This window comes from Schistocerca cancellata, chromosome 2 (assembly GCF_023864275.1).
Source record: "Schistocerca cancellata isolate TAMUIC-IGC-003103 chromosome 2, iqSchCanc2.1, whole genome shotgun sequence".
Lineage (NCBI taxonomy): Eukaryota > Metazoa > Arthropoda > Insecta > Orthoptera > Acrididae > Schistocerca > Schistocerca cancellata.
Genome location: NC_064627.1, coordinates 784,918,430 through 784,940,114, shown reverse-complemented (window position 1 = coordinate 784,940,114; position 21,685 = coordinate 784,918,430). Strand labels below are relative to the sequence as shown.

General features: G+C 38.0%; 1 protein-coding gene across 4 annotated transcripts in view; it reads right to left on the bottom strand.

Annotated features, from left to right (window-relative positions):
- Positions 1 to 1,061: 1,061 nt before the first annotated feature.
- The window catches only part of LOC126162638 (sialin-like), a 437,975-nt gene continuing 417,351 nt past the window's right edge, over positions 1,062 to 21,685 (bottom strand). For all 4 annotated transcript variants that reach the window (XM_049919270.1, XM_049919268.1, XM_049919269.1 and 1 more), the window contains 4 exons: positions 19,792 to 19,924; positions 18,453 to 18,608; positions 5,435 to 5,520; positions 1,062 to 4,336 (listed from right to left, as the gene is read on the bottom strand). In XM_049919270.1, coding sequence (XP_049775227.1) covers positions 4,112 to 4,336; positions 5,435 to 5,520; positions 18,453 to 18,608; positions 19,792 to 19,924 — 600 coding nt within the window. In that variant the 3' untranslated portion in view covers positions 1,062 to 4,111. The remainder of the gene's footprint in view (positions 4,337 to 5,434; positions 5,521 to 18,452; positions 18,609 to 19,791; positions 19,925 to 21,685) is intronic.

Below are 21,685 nucleotides of genomic sequence, written 5' to 3'. Positions count from 1 at the left end.
CGCAACAAGTTTCCATTCTACATCCTCTTCTTGTAAATAAACTGTTATTCCCATAATAACTTAAGAACATGTTTTCACATATCAAAGAAAAATGTGACTATTTAAATTGCTATCACTTTGCACAAATGTCATACAAGATTCTTTGCATAACAAGCACGTTTGAGATTGAAACAACCATTTTAGTCGATATGTAGTTTAACAAAAGCTTTGTGTACAGAGCTTTAGGCTCAGTCTGAAAACCGCACTCCTAAAAAATAGTTCTTTCACTAAAAGTGACCATACTTGGTCACAAGAAGGCAGCTAGGTTCAATATTTTCAGACATGCTTCTGGCTATTTTTATCAAACACGATAAGTTCCCATCCATAGGTATAGTTAAATAAGATTTTAAACCACATGGAATTGTTTCTTTTTTGTGCAATAATTTTATTACTGAAAATTGATTACAAAATATAATGCTGATTCATTAAGTATTAGCAACATCAAATGGACAAGTGGTTCATTGTGCAAACCTATTTGATGCAGCTATGTTGTACAATGGAAACTTCTAGTGATAAACATGTTACCTTTACAGCACTCTTTCAGTTAAACCTCAGGTAATAAATATCACTGATGCTATATTCATTCTTATATTCATAATTAATCAGGAAACTACACTGTTAAGTACTGAAGTAGACTAAACACACAAGAATTGGTCTATTTTCACAGAAAATAAAAATATCTCAAGACATTTACTACTAAATGCATTCCAAAAATATAAATGTACTATTACAGGAAATAAGACAAAAATATACTGTTGGGAAACATACATTTGCAGAAATCTAATTCACATAATTAAAGAAACATATCTGTTATAGTGAACTGCTCGACATGATTGCCGTGAGGCCTTCCCATACATAATCCAGAAAGTAAATCCCTGAATATATTCTTCCATTAATGAGCACACACGCATAATATAATATTGTCGTGCTTTATATTTTCAGCATCATACTGAAGTTTCTGAAAGATGAGTGCTGATTGATGAATAACTTGGTGAGATTGAAGACTCAATGAACACTTCCAACACACACACACACACACACACACACACACACACACACACACACGTTAATCTCATGCAGAGAGACTGATCTTTATTTCATTTTAACATGCTTACTAGGGCAGCTTCAATAATAATGAATGGGACCTGTCTTGTTGTTCTGACACACATCTAGGGTTTATTGTCACTCTTCTTGCATTCATTTATGAAAGATATAATACATGTAAACTTTTTGTGCTCCATAAAATAACTGGATGATAGGCTAGGAACAACTACTCCTGTATACAAGAACTTGTGTCTTTTTATACTGGGGCAACAGATACTTGCAGTTCGCTGAATTTCTTCTCTTTTTACTTATCGCTTCTTCTGCATTCCAAAATATAATTATAAACATCAATATACTTTGTACTTTTACACAACCTGTTATGTCCTTGAAAGACAATGTAACCCAAAAAACAAAACTTGGACGAACTAAAGAACATTAAAAATACAAATTTTAAGACTAATACCATGAGTGATTTACAATTAGTTACATTAACACAGTACAATTTGTGACTTTTTAAATACAATTTTGTCATAATGATATCATTCAGTTTGCACATTACAAATTTAGTATTTTTAACAGAAACTGACTGACAAATTTTATCGAAAGGATTGCGTTTCTACACAGAGGCATCTGCGAGAGCTATTTTATACCGTAGCAACACCTTTGTTGAACCTGGCGCATGTCAATACTGAGGAGTATATCAGTCAAATAATGCTTTAAATTTTGTTTTTGTATTTTATTTCCCAATATTTGCTGCTAGGCAGTAGAACACAGAAGTTAAATTATAATTACTTTGTGAAATTTAAATCTAATTTTCTAATGATTTGCTGAAAATAAGAGTAAATATTATGCAATTAAAATCTGTTGTGTTTTGGGACTAAGTTACTACATTTGTAAACACAGTGGCCATCCACAGAAAGGAGTGAATTGCTTAAATGTTGAGTGTAATCTTGGAAACTGCAAAAGTATAACAAATCTCTTTGAAGGTGTCTGAAGTGACAACATCTAGAAAATAAGTAGTGTGTTCACTGAAATTGCAACAAATTGCTGCTATGTGTTTTGAAATACTTACAGAAAAAGTTGTCTTGAGAATTCTGTTATCATGTAGACTGAGCATTGAACTCTGTGCATCACAATGTTTGAGTAATATAGAATGGCAGCTCTGTCAGTTATTAATTTGATACTGTGGTCTGCCACTATTCAAACTGGCCTCTGGCATCCAATTAAATTCAGTGCTAATCTCTTAGGTTGGTCACCACCATTACTCAAGAGTACGCAGGTCAATATTTGAAAAAATTATATCTGTAAGGCTTACATGTCAATTACAAGCTGTTCCACACTACATTATACTGAACTCTGTTAAATGAAGGGTTTCTGGTAAATATGTCACCAGCTTTCTAAAATTTTACAGCTCACAAAAAGCAGACCATTTTGATAACTTACACATTTTAGTTCAGACCCTGACAACAAAATACTTGTCAGCTAAAGAGGGACCATTTTTGCTGACCAGTTTGAAAACGTCAAAATAACATGTGACATTGCTCAGAATTAAACCAGTTAATTACCACACATGGGGAATTCAGTATTATGTGTAATTGTTCACATTTATATTTATTATATACAAATTTATTTTATATATCAATATGGAGTGTTCAATGTATTCTACAATAGCACCATTTTTATGCATGCTTAATGCATACTCAACTTGCAGTGTTTAAGTACTTCTACTATAGTCCCATTATTACATTATTTAAATTTACATTAGCTCACAACTCAAAATGACATGATATCATTTACTTACGATTATCTTGGACAGCAACTACACAACAATCACAAAAGTTCCTTTATAATATTATCTTATTTTTCTCATCACATAAGTTCTAGGCACTTTTCATTAGTTGTAAGTACATACTGCATACAGTTTGTTCAGACTCTGTCACTGACACAAATGAAAATAATACTTCTCAGTAATCCGGAATGACAATTTTCAGGATACAGTATTGTGATGGGGCATACAAAAGTTTAATAGTCTAACTACTTCTTTGAAAGGAATACAGTGCTTACAGTACGATACTACTCCACCTTTAAAATAACCAACCATGCTTGAAGCATTCTGTTAGCTGGTTTTGCTATAAAGAAACTACTATTACACAAATATACTGTCACAAAAATAGTGAATCTCTTTGATTGCATCCTGCACTTATCATCACTACTTCTGGAAGTTCTTTTATTTATTTTGCTTAATGAAGTAACAAAGTTTTCAAGATAACCGCCACAGTTAATTAGAAAACAAAATAATAAAAACTCAACATGGTCTCGAAACTCTTTAAGAAATGCAAAGTGAACAGCATCAGTAAAAAAGGACCATTGGCCAGATCTCTCTCTCTCTCTCTCTCTCTCTCTCTCTCTCTCTCTCTCTCTCTCTCTCTCTCTCTCTCTCTCTCTCTCTCCCCCCCCCCCCCTCTCTCTCTCTCACACACACACACACACACACACACGCATGCGCACGAGCTCCATATTTAGGTAGCAATTATGACAATTAGGAGAATAAATTAACATAATATTTTTATATATCTTACTGTCCCATATCCATTTTCATCTACCCACAAAGACTTGCATGCTGTTTCCAATCTCCATTATTAAAAAATACGAAATACAAGCCAATCCTTATATCCAAACTCTCAGATATCTTAATAGCTTTCTGTTTTATCAAGCAAGTACCATGGCATAATGACCAGAACACATCATGTGTAATGTATGCACATAAACCTATAAGAACTATGTAGAAATGTTAAGCCAAAGAGTTTTTGTGAAATACAAAATTACTGACTTACACCAACATAATTCACTATTTCCACAAAGAAAAACAAAGAGGAACTTGGGAACCATAATGTTGATGCATCTCGAGCACAGACAAAAGATGAGCAACAGTATAAGTTTTTGGAAGTTAGTTAAATTGTTTGTTGTCTGCCAGTCAGACAGAAATAGAAAGCACATGTGGTCAATAAAAAAATGTAAACCCTGATGATCAGCCTTCAGCAGCATCATGATTCCTCCTTTGTTGCAAATCTTCTTTTTTTGATAAAGGTAGTAGTTGATCACTGCCCTCTGCTGAAGGGGTCAGTGGATATTTCTGATCAGGATAGTTCCAAGCCTGTATTTCAGCTGTTCCAAATATCTGGAACATGATGTATGTCGTGCATGACACTACTGCAGACACCCAAAACACATGACGCCAGTTCTCCAAAGTTGGCTGGAAAAAAAAAAAATTACAAGTTTCATAACATCAAAATTGAACTCACAATTGAACAATTAAAAACTATAATAAAAAATAAGTTTTATTTTTAACCTTTAGTATTATCATAAGCAAGTGAGGAGTGCTATGTCAAAATATTGCTAATCATGTATAAGATGAAATACTAGACTGTAGTTGAACACACAAAAAGTAGCCCTTACTGCTAGCTTTGGGAACTTTCAGTCTTCTTCAAAGTAAATAGGAACTTTACACATATAGGTATATCCTTTCACCATGAAATGCTGGCTGTTTATGAACCAAATGCAAAGTCACATCCAGCCGTAGTGAAATACTGCCAAGAATTTGGCTGAGGCTACAAAGATGTAGATAACACTGAGTGAGGAGGACGGCCACTGACATTGATCACAGGCAATCAATGAACAGATTTGCAACAATCCTACATTTTCTGGTGAAGAGGATTACATTCACACAATGGTTCTTAAATGGCTCTGTGACCAAAGAGTGGATACTATTGTTGAAGAATTGAACAACTGGTACAAAGTTCTAACTTGGTGACAATGTGAAAAATAGTGTCATATCAGTGTCTTTTTAAGGGCATGCACACATTCAATAGAAGTTACCTGGCCTGCCATAATAATGTGAACTTAGTTCTTGAAGGCCGCTTATATTTACGAACAGTGTTTTGATACATACAGTAAAATTTAAGACAGTTAATGAACCTCTAAGTCGGATATGAGTTAAATTTTATGGCCTCAAATTTGTGCCTAAAATGAAAATAAGAAAGAGTAGAGCTAGTGTGAGGGTAAATAGATGACAGAGGAAAGGTGCCAAGACAAATTTAGAGAGGAGAGGACAAAATGACAACTGCACCAGAAACAAATTAAGCATTATGAAAAGATAGTTTTAAAGTGATTTATAACTTAAGGTAATTATAAGCACAGAATACAATATAGATCACAATGACACTCTCCTTTTGACATAGAAATAGCTTATGAAATATAGTGATAAATACTGGACATGCCACTCTCTTTAACTACCTAATACTTTATCTTTCTAGAGCCAGTTTATGTTTTTGTATAAAGTGTTGGTACTTACACTTTCTTGCAGTAGTGCACCTGCGACCAGTGGCGATAGAAAACTGGCTGTCATGTGAATTGTTTGTGCAAATGCTAGGATTGGTCCTAAAGAAACAAAAAGGAAACTCTGTTATTAAGAAATGGTTTTCATGTTTCATTCCAAACTGTTTAACTATGAACTGATTGGAAATATTGAGCCTTGGGGAATGACACTAATAACACTTACCATTTCTGGGAATTAAAAGTGAATCACAAATGCTTTTTAATAGTTACTAAAATAGTGTTCTTTGACCCACTAAAAAATATCTGAGAACCATAAGGGATATAGGCCCACTTGCTGTTGATTTTAAGACCTTAGCATGTATGCATGCTCATGATATATGTTGATCTTATCATGAGTTAGGTTTTTCTGTGCTGTAGATCACACTACACATATAAACTCTAATGAAAAGCTATCTCACCAATTTCTCTGATACTCACTTCTATATGAGCCCAATGAAGGTTCTCAGTGCTTCAATTATTTCCTTCATATCTTCACATAAAATTTAATGTATATTAAATAGTAGCTATAATGATTTCACGATCTCAATGTAACTTTTTTTTCAAGTTCTGTAAGATCTACAAAAAAATTCTATTTGTTTCTTTCAGTAATGTTCATCCACATTAATGTTCATTTTGATTATAGGCATCAGCCAAATTAAATCTACAATAATCTCCTCTTGGGATTAAGGAACAAACAGTTGATATTTAAGTTTTGTGGAAAGCATTTGTCATAGTCCCCAAATGTGAGGACAACAATTCATGTGATATGATGTCACATCATGTCATGTGGTGTGTGTGTGTGTGTGTGTGTGTGTGTGTGTGTGTGTGTGTGTGTATTTGTTTGTGGTGTTAGGTGGGGGGGGGGGGGAGGGGGGGTAAATGTGCCTTATTTTCAACATGTTGCAGTATGGTTTCTTTCCATTATGTGCATATGGCAATAGATCACTATTCTTCAACAGATGGGGTGCTCAGCAACAAAGATGGAAAACTGCTTAAATTTAGACCATAATGTTAACAGCAGATATCTCAATGGGGCAAACAGCAATCTGCTCCCATGATGAGTGGTTGGAAGTGGCAGGGACGGTGGGAGGGGTGTGCAGTGGGAGACATGAGACAAGACAAGTTATAAATGACTGTTCTGGGGTAGAACTTGTCAGTGTGTGCAGGTGTAGGTTATGGTTCCTTAAGAGGATATTCCAGGAAACAGAGTGAACAAATAGTTGAATATGGAGGATCCAAAGTAGGCATATGAGTTAAAGGGGTAAATAATAGTTACAGTGGATGAGCTATGGTGAAATGGAAAACTAACATAAGTGAGACAGTGTTACTAACCAACCTTCATTGAAATATTACTCTCATATACACAAAATTAAGTGGTTAGTAGGTACTACAGCAACACCATTTCAGTGTAACAGTCAGTTTGTTTTTTGTCCATTTAAAAAATACCATTTCACCTGTTCCTGAAGTTGACCAAAAATTAACTGCTTCGGGGAAAAAAAAAAAAAAAAAAACACAACATCCTGTTACCAGTGTTCAGCAATCCACGTACAGAACTGGACTGCATTCCTTCAGGTGGTTCACTACAGTAGTGTAAATGAGCTTCATGGTGTAAATGAGCTTCATGGTGTAAATGATTTCACATCAGTAATTTTTTTATTCCTATTTTGACAATAAAAACAGTTTTTCTCAAGAAGAAACATATATTCCATTAGTAAAAATGAGTACTAGTGTTCCACAGGATTATGTCCTAAGATACTTCTTTTATATTCTTTTTATCACTTGTGTGTCCCATTGTTTAGCATAGACTCTCATCTGATGAATTCTTCTTGGATTATCAGCAGAGTGGTGATGTCGTCTTGTCACAACGTTTCAATGAGTTTTGTACCCATCATCTTCTCTGAAGAACGTTGCGACAAGACGACGCCACCACTCGGCTGATAACCCGAGAATTCATAAGTGGAATACGCCGAGAAAGACTGAAATTGCATATAGACTCTCATCTGTTATGCTGCTGATACAACTTTAAGTAAAGCTGTACTCAACCTCAAGGTTAGTTTTAACACTGCAGTTATTTACTAGGCAAGGTCCTACTGGATATGGTATGTCCTGCCCTCCTCTATGTAATCTTTGGAGTGACTCATTCAGTCAAATATGGAGGAACCTACAGTTTAACATAGACTCTGAAGTAAGGAGCAACTTTTCATTTTTCACAATAACAAATCACTGCTGTAGGTGAAAGAAGCACTAAGTAACAGAGAAAAACTCCTTGAGGACATTGGGGACTGGACACCTAACCTACAATTTGTAGTCAGCACCAACCCACTGAATCACCAAACCACATGGTACAACCTCATAACTCATTTTGCTGCTGGAAGACAGGATGCCAAAACAAGCAGAAAAAAACAGTGTGTGATTTAGTTACTACATGCTGTGGATGGGATCAAGGAGCTCGAATAAAATGTATGTTTGCTCATTGATATCAATGAATGCTATTTCTTCTTCACCTGTACCCCATTAAGACAGCTGCTAGAGTGTGGGATTCAGTAGCTCGGTATATATATATATATATATATATATATATATATATATATTGTCTGTATATGTGTGGATGGATATGTGTGTGTGTGCGAGTGTGTACCCGTCCTTTTTTCCCCCTAAGGTAAGTCTTTCCGCTCCCGGGACTGGAATGACTCCTTACCCTCTCCCTTAAAACTCACATCCTTTCGTCTTTCCCTCTCCTTCCCTCTTTCCTGATGAGGCAACAGTTTGTTGCGAAAGCTTGAATTTTGTGGCTTGTGTCTATATATATATATATATATATATATATATATATATATATATATATATATATATGGTTATGGAAAAATATACCTAAAAACAAAGATGATGTGACTTACCAAATGAAAGTGCTGGCAGGTCGACAGACACACAAACGAACACAAACATACACACAAAATTCAAGCTTTCGCAACAAACTGTTGCCTCATCAGGAAAGAGGGAAGGAGAGGGAAAGACGAAAGGTTGTGACTGGAATGACTCCTTACCCTCTCCCTTAAAACCCACATCCTTTCGTCTTTCCCTCTCCTTCCCTCTTTCCTGATGAGGCAACAGTTTGTTGCGAAAGCTTGAATTTTGTGTGTATGTTTGTGTTCGTTTGTGTGTCTGTCGACCTGCCAGCACTTTCATTTGGTAAGTCACATCATCTTTGTTTATATATATATATATATATATATATATATATATATAATTGATATGTTAAAAAAAGATGCTGTGACTTACCAGACGAGAAAGCACTGGTAGATAGACAATAAAAAACACACAAAAACACACACACAAATTTCAAGCTTTCGCAACCCACTGTTGCTTCATCAGGAAAGAGGGAAGGAGAGGGAAAGATGAAAGGATGTGGGTTTTAAGGGAGAGGGTAAGGAGTCATTCCAATGCCGGGAGCGGAAAGACTTACCTTACCCTCTCCCTTAAAACCCACATCCTTTCGTCTTTCCCTCTCCTTCCCTCTTTCCTGATGAAGCAACCGTGGGTTGCAAAAGCTTGAAATTTGTGTGTGTGTTTTTGTGTGTTTTTTATTGTGTCTATCTACCAGCACTTTCTCATTTGGTAAGTCACAGCATCTTTTTTTAATATTTTTCCCATATGGAATGTTTCTTTCTATTATATTCATATAATTGTAATGTGTTAGAATGAGGAATGTTTCAAAGATAGTGCATATTATTGAGTTCAACAGAGATTGTTTTCAATACAGAAAGCCAGGAATGTAAATTAGCATAGAATCAGACATGGCCATTCAAAAGCCAGGAACACAAAGTAGTGTAGAATCAGTCACACCCATGACTGTGGAAGATAGCCATGCTCTCATTGAGGCAAAAGCACTTCCATCCCCTCATTTCACCTTCATGGAGGGACTACTAACTATGATGACAAAGATGAAGGGGGACAGTATGTTGAAATTAAGGGAGAATTCAGAATTGTAATTCTGCATTAGAAGCAGAGTTAGAAGGTATAATGAAGAAAGTTAAAGATTTAGTCAGAAACATATGCACTGAATTTCATTTTATCACACATGATGTTGGTAAAGAGACAGTGGAATAGAAGAAGGGGTTAAGACTAACCTCGAATCACAGATGAGAGAGAGACTAGGTGGGAAGACCCAACTAGTTAACATCAGTATAGCAGTGATTAGCAGAGACAGTACTACACTGGTTTTCATGTGACTACACAAAGCAAACATAAATGCACTCAGGCAAGGTGTGAAGCAAGATAGACAGGAGATGCATTTATTGAATATGCAGTGTGCTAATGATGAATTTCCTAGATTCCACAGGAAGGGTGGGGGTGGGGGGACTTCAGGCTTTATTGTGTAATCTTAAAGTATATTTCCAGACAAAATGTATAACAAAATGCAACAAGTGGTTTCTCATAAGGCAGATGCTAGATCTGGAAGCTATGGCATGGTTTGAAGATTATGTAAGTGAGGACCTTACATGTGATACCTTCAAAGCAAAGTTTTTAAGCAACATCCTGTGGCCTAGTGGACTGATGGTCATAGAGAAAAATTTTTCATGGGTAGTTCTTGTAGCAACTGCATAATTGACAGTGATGATGCCACAGATCTTACAATCCTTGCTAGTCATTTAGAATGCGGGATCCAGAATGGTGCCTGGCAAAAACTACACATTTTACAGTGCACATACAGTGATAGCTAACAGGTAAAAGTGTAAAGTCTAGTAGTAAAACTGTTAAACAAGGTGTGCCACAGAATGAATGTAGATGAACTCAAAACCATAATGTTTGCAGATGACACTACTTTGCTCCTTGAAGGGGAAAAGAGACTTTTCAAAAAGCTGTGAATTTGGCTACTGACCAACTCAGCCAGTGGGCTACAATCAACAGATTAACCTTCAGCACTAAAAAAGACAGTTTTCATGAAGTGATTCTTGAGTTTTCATGAACTTTCACACCACACAAAATGCAAACCCCTGTCAACCAATTGTAACAATAAATTCCAACCAATAGTTAGCAATGCTGTATTCAAATACCTGAGTCTATGGGGATAAGATAACCTGAAATGGAATCAACATACTGAAAACGTAAAGGTCAGAGTAAGTACTGGCTGCTATGCACTAAGTGTGCTGAAATCATGTTCTCACTACATGACCATACAAGCCCATCTAAAATATGGTGTGATATCATGGGGTAATTCTACAATGTGCTCTGAGCACTTTCAGAATCTAGAAGATAGCCTGAAGGGTCAGTATGGAAGCAAACCTGGAGACTCCTGCAAACTAATCTTTGTGAAGTTGGAGAGTCTAACACTGCCTTGACTATATACTCTTGTGACTGTAAAATTATTTTAAAAACCACATAATGCCAACTGAATACTGTTTGATTACCTGCATCCATTCATGTCCATTGAACATTCCAACAGACTTGGGCAATTCCAGCAGGATAATGCAACACCCCACACGTCCAGAATTGCTACAGAGTGGCTCCAGGAACACACCGTTGAGTTTAACACTTCCGCTGGCCACCAAACTCCCCAGACATGAACATTACTGAGCATATCTGGTATGCCTTGCAACGTGCTCTTCAGAAGAGATCTCCACTCCCTCGTACCCTTACATATTTATGGACAGCCCTGCAGGATTCATGGTGTCAATTCCCTCCAGCACAACTTCAGACATGAGTGAGTCCATGCCATGTCACGTTGTGACACTTCTATGTTCTTGTGGGAGTCCTGCATGATATTAGGCAGATGTACCAGTTTCTTTGGCTCTTCAATGTAATTCACTTAGCTCGGTCTGATTTAATTTCACTACATTCCATTATACTTGGTTCGCTTTTGTTGGTGTACATCTTACATCATCCTTTCAAGACACTGCCGATTCCTTTCAACTGCTCTCCCAATTCCTTTACCATCTCTGATAGAATTGCAGTGTCATATGCAAACCTCAAAGTTCTCATTTCTTCCCCCTGAACTTTAATTCCCTTTTCAAATTACTCCTAGGTTTCCTTCACAGTAACAAAAGGGCTAGGCAACAGCCCTTTCTCACTCCATTGTAAACCAGTGTTTCCCTCTCATGTCCTTCATTCTTAAGGAATTCTCTCTTTGGCAATGCTACTACAATAGATTCAGCAATAGCAATCCTTAGGAATATTGTGTATATCAAAGATCTTGGGAGTCTGACAATCTCTCCTCAATTCATTTACACTGATGTCCAAAATTAAAGCAACGAATGGAAATTTTGTGAGGTTACATTTATTTTGCCACAATACAGAACAAACGGGAGATGGTAAAGTAGAAACAGTGTAAGGAATACAGAACACAAACATTTGCAACATGCATAACAGTAGACAAAAATGTTCTTCTTTTTTCCAACTTAACGGACTTGCACACATGTTCTGACAACTGGTTAATGTGCTCAGAAGGGGGCTGCCACTTCTGGCAGCAATACAGGTGTGATAAAATGGGGCACGCTGTGAATGATGTCATCAATTTCATGATGAGGCAATAGCGCCCATTATTCTTACAGAGCAGTTCACAAACGTTGGGGAGTGGTCGGTGGATACTGATGTGAAGCAACCCGTCTCCCTAGTGCATCCCAGACATGTTGTAAGGGATTCAAATTGGGAGGAGAGCAGGCTACATCTTGCATGCAGTATCTTCCATTTTCAAGAAAATGTCAACCACCCGTGCTTTGTGACATTGAGCATAATTGTCCATCAGTATGAAGTCTGGGCCTACAGCACCTGGTAACGCATGCACATGAGATCCCAACTTCTCTTCATGATACCTGACAGAAGTTAAGCTTGTCAGTTCACCTGTACAATTTCATGAAGAGTTGCCAAAATAATCCCTGCCCACACCATTAATGATCCTCCTTTATATTGGTCTCTTTCCACAATGTTTGGGTTCCGAAATCGTGTTTCACATTCCCTCCAGATGTGAATCCATCGAGATTCGCTCTCCAGACCAAACTGGGACTCATTTGTGAAAAGAACATTGGCCTATTATTCGACCGTCAAGGTGGCACGTCAACGCTCCACTCTAGATGTTCACTTCTGTGAAGAGGCAACAGAGATACACATACAGCAGTCTCTGACAATAAAGGCCACTCTGCTGAAGCCTTTCTGTACATGTTTTGCCTCAATAAATCATGTTCAGTGGATGCTGCAAGGTCGATGCCAGTTGCAAAGCCGAACTAAGGCATACTGCCTTAATCCTACAAGTCCTTACAGCCAAATAATGGCCCTCTCTTTCTGATGTCACACATGGTCCAACCCACATTAAGTCTTCAGAATTCATTTTGGTCTCTGTAAACTGTCGCCACATCCAAGAAACAACAGAATGATCACCATTAAGCCATTGGACCAGATCAATTTGCGACTGTTCCATTTCCATTCTTCCTATGGCCCTCCACTGGAGAGTGTCTGGAAGGTGTCTTCTCTGTGCCATACTGCACTGTCTGTCTCTGTGTACACAGCGGTTGTGGATGTGGGACTACCTGGCAAACAGTAGCCTATTTGATAGGTGCCATGATGTCATCAATGGTGTGGTTGTCCATTGACCAGAATGCCACATTCCATGCAGAACATGATCATACAGACACGTGTTGACAGTTTGTAGGATTATATCATGAATTAGACACAGGACAGGGAAATAGTGGCTTGTTGCTTTAATTTTGGACAGCAGTGTACTTATTAACAGTTTATATTGTTGATAGTAAAAATAAATTATAGATGAACAGAGATATACACAGCTGCAGTAGAAGATACACAAACAATTTCCATTATGAATCTTCCTCTCTGTTTAATGTTAACATTTATATCTACATGACTGCTCTGGAAATAATTTAGAATTAAGGGAGACCACTCACTGAAAAGCAGAAGCACTGAGTTGTCGGTAGGCACATACGAAGGAAAAAAACCTTGCTAGCTTTCAGAGTTATCATACTCTAAAATCTAGCAAGACTTTTTTTTCCTTTTGTATGTGGCTATCAACAGCTCAATGCTTATGCTTTTCAGAGAATGGTCTCCTTTAATCCTAAAGCATTTACATTCTCAAAGAAATTTCCTACAACATGACCACTCTGCACTCCACATTTCCATGTGATCATTCCAATTTTTATTTTTCATAATTTTAATCCCTTTGATTTTTGTTAAATTGACAACTTCTCAATTTGTGCAATTTATCATGTAAATGAAATTTAATGGATTCCTTTTAGTGCTCATTAGGATTCTGTGTTCTAGTGCACAGATCTTCTAACAAGCTTTCATTTGTTAGTACATACTAGAGACTTGATGAATTTCCAAGACAAGCGCTCACTTGTAAACCATGGGTAAGATATCTGGAGAGAATTCTGGTAACCACCACATGTGATGCAACAGCAAAAAATTTTTCTTTCAATGGTTGTAATTTTACTTGCATCAAATGTTGCATGTTCTGAGCAACCGTTTGCCTAAATGAAAGTGTATTCAGACTCGACCACTGACCTAGTGTAAGAATAGATGTGATTCCAGGTGCCCTGTAATAACAATCTACCTGTTGCCAAACTCATTTATATCAGAGGATTTTCTCATTTGCAGCCTGTATTGCCACTGGATGTCTCCATTTATCTCTGCTCTGCTTACATGCAGGTTGTTTATAAATTAAATCACACAATGAAAAATCCAGGATGAAATGTAACAATATTACAAAAAGGAAAGTTGTTACTTACCATATAGCGAAGATGCTGAGTTGCAGCTAGGCACAACAAAAAGACTGTCACAATATAAGCTTTTGGCCATCAGGGCCTTTGTCGAAAATTGACCACACACACACACACACACACACACACACACACACACACACACACACACAAATGCAGCTCTCCCACACATGACTGCAGCTTCTGGCAGGTGAAGCCACACTCCTTCTGCTGCCAGAGGCTGCAGTCATGTGTGTGAGAGAGTTGTGTTTGTTTGTGTGTGTGTGTTTTGTCAATTTTTGACAAATGGCCAAAAGCTTATATTCTGACAGTATTTTTGTTGTGGCTATCTGCGACTCAGCATATTCATTATATGGTGTTTACAAATTAGTTGTACAAAAGTAACCTTTAATTGTGAAAAGGGTAAATAACTTACATAAGTGTTTGATACAGCACTGAACGCTGCACATTTTCAAGTTTTATTAGCACCTAACACTGTTAGTTCCCAACTTTGACGCTACGTGGCATGTGCGGATGAGTTATTCCAACAGTCATCATGGAGTCATATAAAGGTGCAGAGTGTGCACAGTGTTGGTTATGGTTTGATGAATCCAAATCAACTACTAGACTTCAGGGACAACTCAGGACTAAATATTGAAAGCCACCATCGCAAAGACAATTTGTTATTAACTGGTACAATTGTTTCATCAAAACTGGCTGCATCTGACACAGTAACTGAACAAATTTGCCAGTCTTACATTTGAAGTCCAGTTAGATAAATGAAATGTGCCAGCTTAGAACTGAATATGCCTAGTGCAACACTGTCAAAAGGTATTACGGTAATGCCTGTCATTCAAACTCTACAAACTGGAACAGTTTTAAGCTTTAAGAGAAAGTGGCAAAGAAAATGAGCTGAGTTTTGTGTAGAAATGTTTAACAAAATGCAGACTGAAGATGGGTTTTTTAATAAAATTGTGTTTAATAAAGAAACCATCTTCCATACCTGCAGTAAAGAGAATCAGCTTAATGCTCAGATATATGAGTTGTGCAGAAACCATGTCAAACAATCAAACAGGTATGGGTCTCACCTAAGGTAAATGTTCTTACATTGTAAGCTTTAACAAGATTTACAGTTTCCTTCCCCAGAGTCAACTGTAACTGGTGCATCATAACTGGAAATGCTTCAACATTATCTAATACCTCTATTACAACACAATATAAGGTAAATGTTATTACATTGTAAGCTTTAACAAAATTTACAGTTTTTTTTCTTTCTTCCCCAGAGTCAACTGTAACTGGTGCATCATAACTGGAAATGCTTCAACATTATCTAATACTTCTATTACAACATGACATGAGCACATCAATTATTTCCTAGCAAGCTGGTGTGCCACGACTTATCACCGTGAAGTCATTGTGTATCTCCATTGGAATACGCTGACCTGGACTGGACATGGTGGAATAATATCCTGACCACAATAATCAACTGGTATAACCCCACTGGACTTCTGCATATGATGTTATTTTAAAGACAAAGTGTCTGACTGTCCACTTCTGGGAAACATTAACGAGCTGTGACAACAGATAACACAAGCAGTTTCCACCATACGTCAGACCTGCTTCGTAGTATCTCTGGAGGTAAACTGATTACAAAGGGGACATTTGTCATATTACAGAATAGCCACATTGAATATTTGTAAATAACATTTGAAGATATCCTCCATTCAGTGCTGTATTGAGGATTTCTGTCAGTTATTTATATTTTTTACAATTAAAGGTTACTTTTCAATAACTTATTTTTAAACATCCTTTTCTTTCCTTATCAGATCACACGACTGCAGTCTCACCAGGTGGGATTCAATCTCAGGGTGGATAGCAGTGGTAATATTTCGAATCATCAGTATATGTGTATCTGCAGCATAAGCCTTTCTGACTGCTACTGAGGACTATAAGAAGATCTGCATATAAAGGCAATTAGTGAAAAAAATGTTTACAAGGTATAGTAACAACCAGTGAAAACTATATTCTTTGCACTGGAATATGTGGTAGTACCACTCATTTGCAAAAGTTGAAAAGAGCCTACTGAGAAAACAATATAAGATATTACACACCTAAGTGGTAGAACTAAACAAGAAAAAATTCCCCTGTGATCTTGACAAGGCCTATGATTATGCAGATCATAAATTTCTACTACAGATAATAGAATGAATGGCATTAAAGGCATTCTTCTTTGCACAATTAAAGCCATACCTTAACAAAAGAAAACAGAGAGTCACATTAGCAAGTGATATTGCAGGAATAAGATTATATTCCCAGTGGGAGAGTATTTAATGTGATATCCCACAAGATAGATGCTTGGCACAATCTCCTTCTTGGCCAACATAAATGATTTACTGAGGAGATTGGACAACTCTTAAAAACTGTGATGTTTGCCAGTGACAAGTACACTTATAAAGGCCTCGAACATATCCACATCAAATGCAGTCAGGAGAATAATAGAACAGTTTCACAACTGGTTCACAGCAAGTAGCTTATGCATTGATCTTACAAAAACTTATATTATGATGCAGTAGCAAATAAATAAAAATGATTTAAAGATTCCAGAAGCAGAGCTCATTGGGCACACACTGGATGAGAAGACATGTGGAAAACTGCTAGGTATCCAAATGAACAATAAACTTAGATGGCTCCAGCATTTATAAAAAGCTTCAGTTTCACCTGCTAAGGTCAATAACGTATTTATTTGCAGAAGCATGCTGTGAGAATATTGTGCAAAAAAAGAATATTGAGCTAAGCTGATAGCTGAAAATTTTGCAGAAGGTTCTTCGGGGACTTAGGGACTCTTACACTTACATGCCAATATGCACATACTACCCAATTGTATTAAAATTTGTGGTTAGAAACAGGAATGAAGTTAGTATGAACTACACAATTTGCATCCACAGTCTTCTTCTAATACCTAGCATTTATCCCATCTAGTATGGGTCTGATTTTTGAGGATTTGCAAAATTTTACTTTATTATTCAAACTCCCTGTCTGGATGCCCTTCCTGACACCACAATCAAGATAACCTAAGGGAGGGAAGCTGTGAGCACCATCTGTCTGTGATTCATGTAAACTTTGTTTTGTGGGTTATTGTATTTTAATTGTTTGTGTATTGTATTCTTTGATGCAGAAGTTTGGAATCAGCTCAGCATTTGCCTAAATGAGCATAGCAATCAGCCTAAATACCACACTCAGGGTGCCCTATGTATCAGGTTACAGTCATTAATCTGCCAAGTGCATCTGATCCCCTATTCCCATCATTAGCATTGCTAGGGCAGTTTTAGTCCAAAAACATTTTTTCCCTTCCAGATAGTAAGTCGTATTTACCAGCCTTGGTAGAAAATATTCCCATCTTTCTAGAATTATAGTTAACATGTTACACCTCTGCTGCTACATATGCTCCCCCCCCCCCCCCCCCCTCCCCACCAAGGTTAAATGTCACCAGGACTGATACCAATCCACCAAGGAATCTCAAAACTATGGATTAGATTAAAATTCACATCCCCACCTCATTCCTAATAGTGCTAGCAGTGTCTTAGCACAATAATTTATTTTCCCACATAGTAAGTCTACCTGTACGATGATAGTTGAAATAGCTCCAGGTGTTCCAGAGCTATACTGGAAAACACTTATAAATATAATGAGAGGGATACCATAATGCCATATATGAACTGCAAACCCGAGCTTACACACCACTGAGAGAAACACACTGGAAAGGGCAAAGATTTTTTTCTGTTTATTTTCATGTCCTAAGTTTTGATTAATCAGGATAAAGTAAACAAGTGAAATGCTGAATCAATTGTTTCATTAGAATAACTGAAATGACTTCTGAACCAAAAGTAAATTTTTTGCAAGACTCATGGAAATTGTCACATACTACAGGAGTACAAAAATATATTATTCAGTTTTGACCAAATTACCAACTACTATGATTCATTGCTTTGTACACTACATTAGCTTCATCACAGCACATGTTTAACAAATGGTTCAAATGGCTCTGACCACTATGGGACTTAACATCTGTGGTCATCAGTCCCCTAGAACTTAGAACTAATTAAACCTAACTAACCTAAGGACATCACACACATCCATGCCCGAGGCAGAATTCGAACCTGCGACCGTAGCAGTCGCGCGGTTCCGGACTGAGCGCCTAGAACCACTAGACCACCGCGGCCGGCACACATGTTTAACACAAAAATAGCAAAATGATGTTAAATCAGTATCACAGTATTTGCATACACTACTTACCAGCAAGATTTGGTGCAATATCTACCACATTAGCCATTGCACCAGCATAAGATGCTGTAATAAGGGTAACAGCAAGAAACCAAGCAATCAGTACCAACACTATCTCACAGCCTAAGTATCCAATTGCTAGGACAAGTAGTCCTGGAATTATCTGAGCTAAAAAGGGAAAAAGAATAACTTTGTAGTAACAGAAATATTTAACAATGGCTGCAGAACATTACATGTATACCTCTGTAATTTTCTTCTATGCTATGCAAATGTTCAGTCCCTTCTGAAGTATGGAGTCATTTTCTGGGAGCTTCTCCAAACAACATTAAGCTATTTAGAATGCAAAAAAAAAAAAAATCATGGAAGACACCATACACAGAAAATCTCTTCAAAAAAATGCAAAACCTTCCACTTCCATGCCTGCATATATATATGAAATCTTAGTATTTATAAAGCAGTATGTGAATGAAAATCCTGCACTCTTCCTCGAAAATGAAGATGTACTAAAACAAAGCTCTCCTAAATAAAGTTGTGCAAGTTTGATTATTTTCTAGGTATTTTTTTTTTCTCCAAACAACATGCACTCAGTAAACAGCATTGCAGGATACAGAGTTGCAGTGGAGGCATATCTAACTGACTACTGCTTCTATAGCCTGATAGAGTCCTTTGATAGATAATGCATTGAAACCATAGTAGTAGTGTAAGCTCTGAACTAATAATAACAATGTACCAATAACCAATATCATAACCATAAGTAATTGATGATATTTTATAGTGATAGAAACAGTGTTGGGTTAAATGGTATCCAATGTCTTACCATACATTCTATGTACCCATAAGATCTCATGGACTAATAAATAAAAATATATAAATGTACAACATGTATTGTTTGTGATTTTAAATAAATATGTATCGAAATCTGATTCACCTGCATACTTATGAACTGACTTGCCCTATGCTTTATCCATAAGCTGCTTTTGTAGACAGCAGAAATAATAAAAATAAAGTCCAATAGAATACTTGTGTGCACATCTTCTTATTTCATAACAAATAATATTGTTTGTTCTATTTGGTGCTGTAACTGTAGGACTTGTTAAAACTGATGTTATGAATGCATCACAGTTTCTAAGTAAGATGAGTGCTGGTGTGACCATCCTGAAGTCATAACATATGACTATTATTGTATATTTTGTCATCTTTAAATAGCTTCACAATATTGCTATAAATGTATCGCTGTACAAATTACATAATTTGCTTCAGTAACTATTCTAATTTCTGTATACAACAGCAATTTACAACTTATATCCATTCACTGTTTTATTCAGTTATGGCAAGAAGTAACAATACTCACACATGGCAGTGAAAAGCTTCCGAACATTTGTCAAAGAAAGAATCTTCCGAGTAACCAAAACATCAGCAAAATAACAGAAAAATACTGACGAGACATAACTGCAGAGGAAGGGTGCGCCAGAGAGCAAACCATTCTGAAACATTTAGATTGAAAGAAAAACAATGAAAACCTCTTTCTTTAAAACACTGAAGGTATATTGTTATAAGGGCTATACAGTGAAACCATAATATCTGTATTTTTACTGTGGTAGTTACATGCCAGTAATACTATCTTTTAATTAATCTTAATGTAGCATAAGTGAAAGTTTTCACTGACAGAACATCTGCTTCATTAGGCATGAATTGCTTCACTAAGTCTCTGAGTGGTTACATTAAACAAGATCTGTGGTAATATTGATCACTGTAATACAAAGTAATACACTCCTGGAAATTGAAATAAGAACACCGTGAATTCATTGTCCCGGGAAGGGGAAACTTTATTGACACAGTCCTGGGGTCAGATACATCACATGATCACACTGACAGAACCACAGGCACATAGACACAGGCAACAGAGCATGCACAATGTCGGCACTAGTACAGTGTATATCCACCTTTCGCAGCAATGCAGGCTGCTATTCTCCCATGGAGACGATCGTAGAGATGCTGGATGTAGTCCTGTGGAACGGCTTGCCATGCCATTTCCACCTGGCACCTCAGTTGGACCATCGTTCGTGCTGGACGTGCAGACCGCGTGAGACGACGCTTCATCCAGTCCCAAACATGCTCAATGGGGGACAGATCCGGAGATCTTGCTGGCCAGGGTAGTTGACTTACACCTTCGAGAGCATGTTGGGTGGCACGGGATACATGCGGATGTGAATAGTCCTGTTGGAACAGCAAGTTCCCTTGCCGGTCTAGGAATGGTAGAATGATGGGTTCGATGATGGTTTGGATGTACCGTGCACTATTCAGTGTCCCCTCGACGATCACCAGTGGTGTACGGCCAGTGTAGGAGATCGCTCCCCACACCATGATGCCGGGTGTTGGCCCTGTGTGCCTCGGTCGTATGCAGTCCTGATTGTGGCGCTCACCTGCACGGCGCCAAACACACATACGACCATCATTGGCACCAAGGCAGAAGCGACTCTCATCGCTGAAGACGACACGTCTCCATTCGTCCCTCCATTCACGCCTGTCACGACACCACTGGAGGCGGGCTGCACGATGTTGGGGCGTGAGCGGAAGACGGCCTAACGGTGTGCAGGACCGTAGCCCAGCTTCATGGAGATGGTTGCGAATGGTCCTCGCCGATACCCTAGGAGCAACAGTGTCCCTAATTTGCTGGGAAGTGGCGGTGCGGTCCCCTACGGCACTGCGTAGGATCCTACGGTCTTGGCGTGCATCCGTGCGTTGCTGCGGTCCGGTCCCAGGTCGACGGGCACGTGCACCTTCCGCCGACCACTGGCGACAACATCGATGTACTGTGGAGACCTCACGCCCCACGTGTTGAGCAATTCGGCGGTACGTCCACCCGGCCTCCCGCATGCCCACTATACGCCCTCGCTCAAAGTCCGTCAACTGCACATACGGTTCACGTCCATGCTGTCGCGGCATGCTACCAGTGTTAAAGACTGCGATGGAGCTCCGTATGCCACAGCAAACTGGCTGACACTGTCGGCGGCGGTGCACAAATGCTGCGCAGCTAGCGCCATTCGATGGCCAACACCGCGGTTCCTGGTGTGTCCGCTGTGCCGTGCGTGTGATCATTGCTTGTACAGCCCTCTCGCAGTGTCCGGAGCAAGTATGGTGGGTCTGACACACCGGTGTCAATGTGTTCTTTTTTCCATTTCCAGGAGTGTATATAACTATTAAGACAAGTGGTAAAGTCAAAGTGCTTGGTATTACACTTAAAT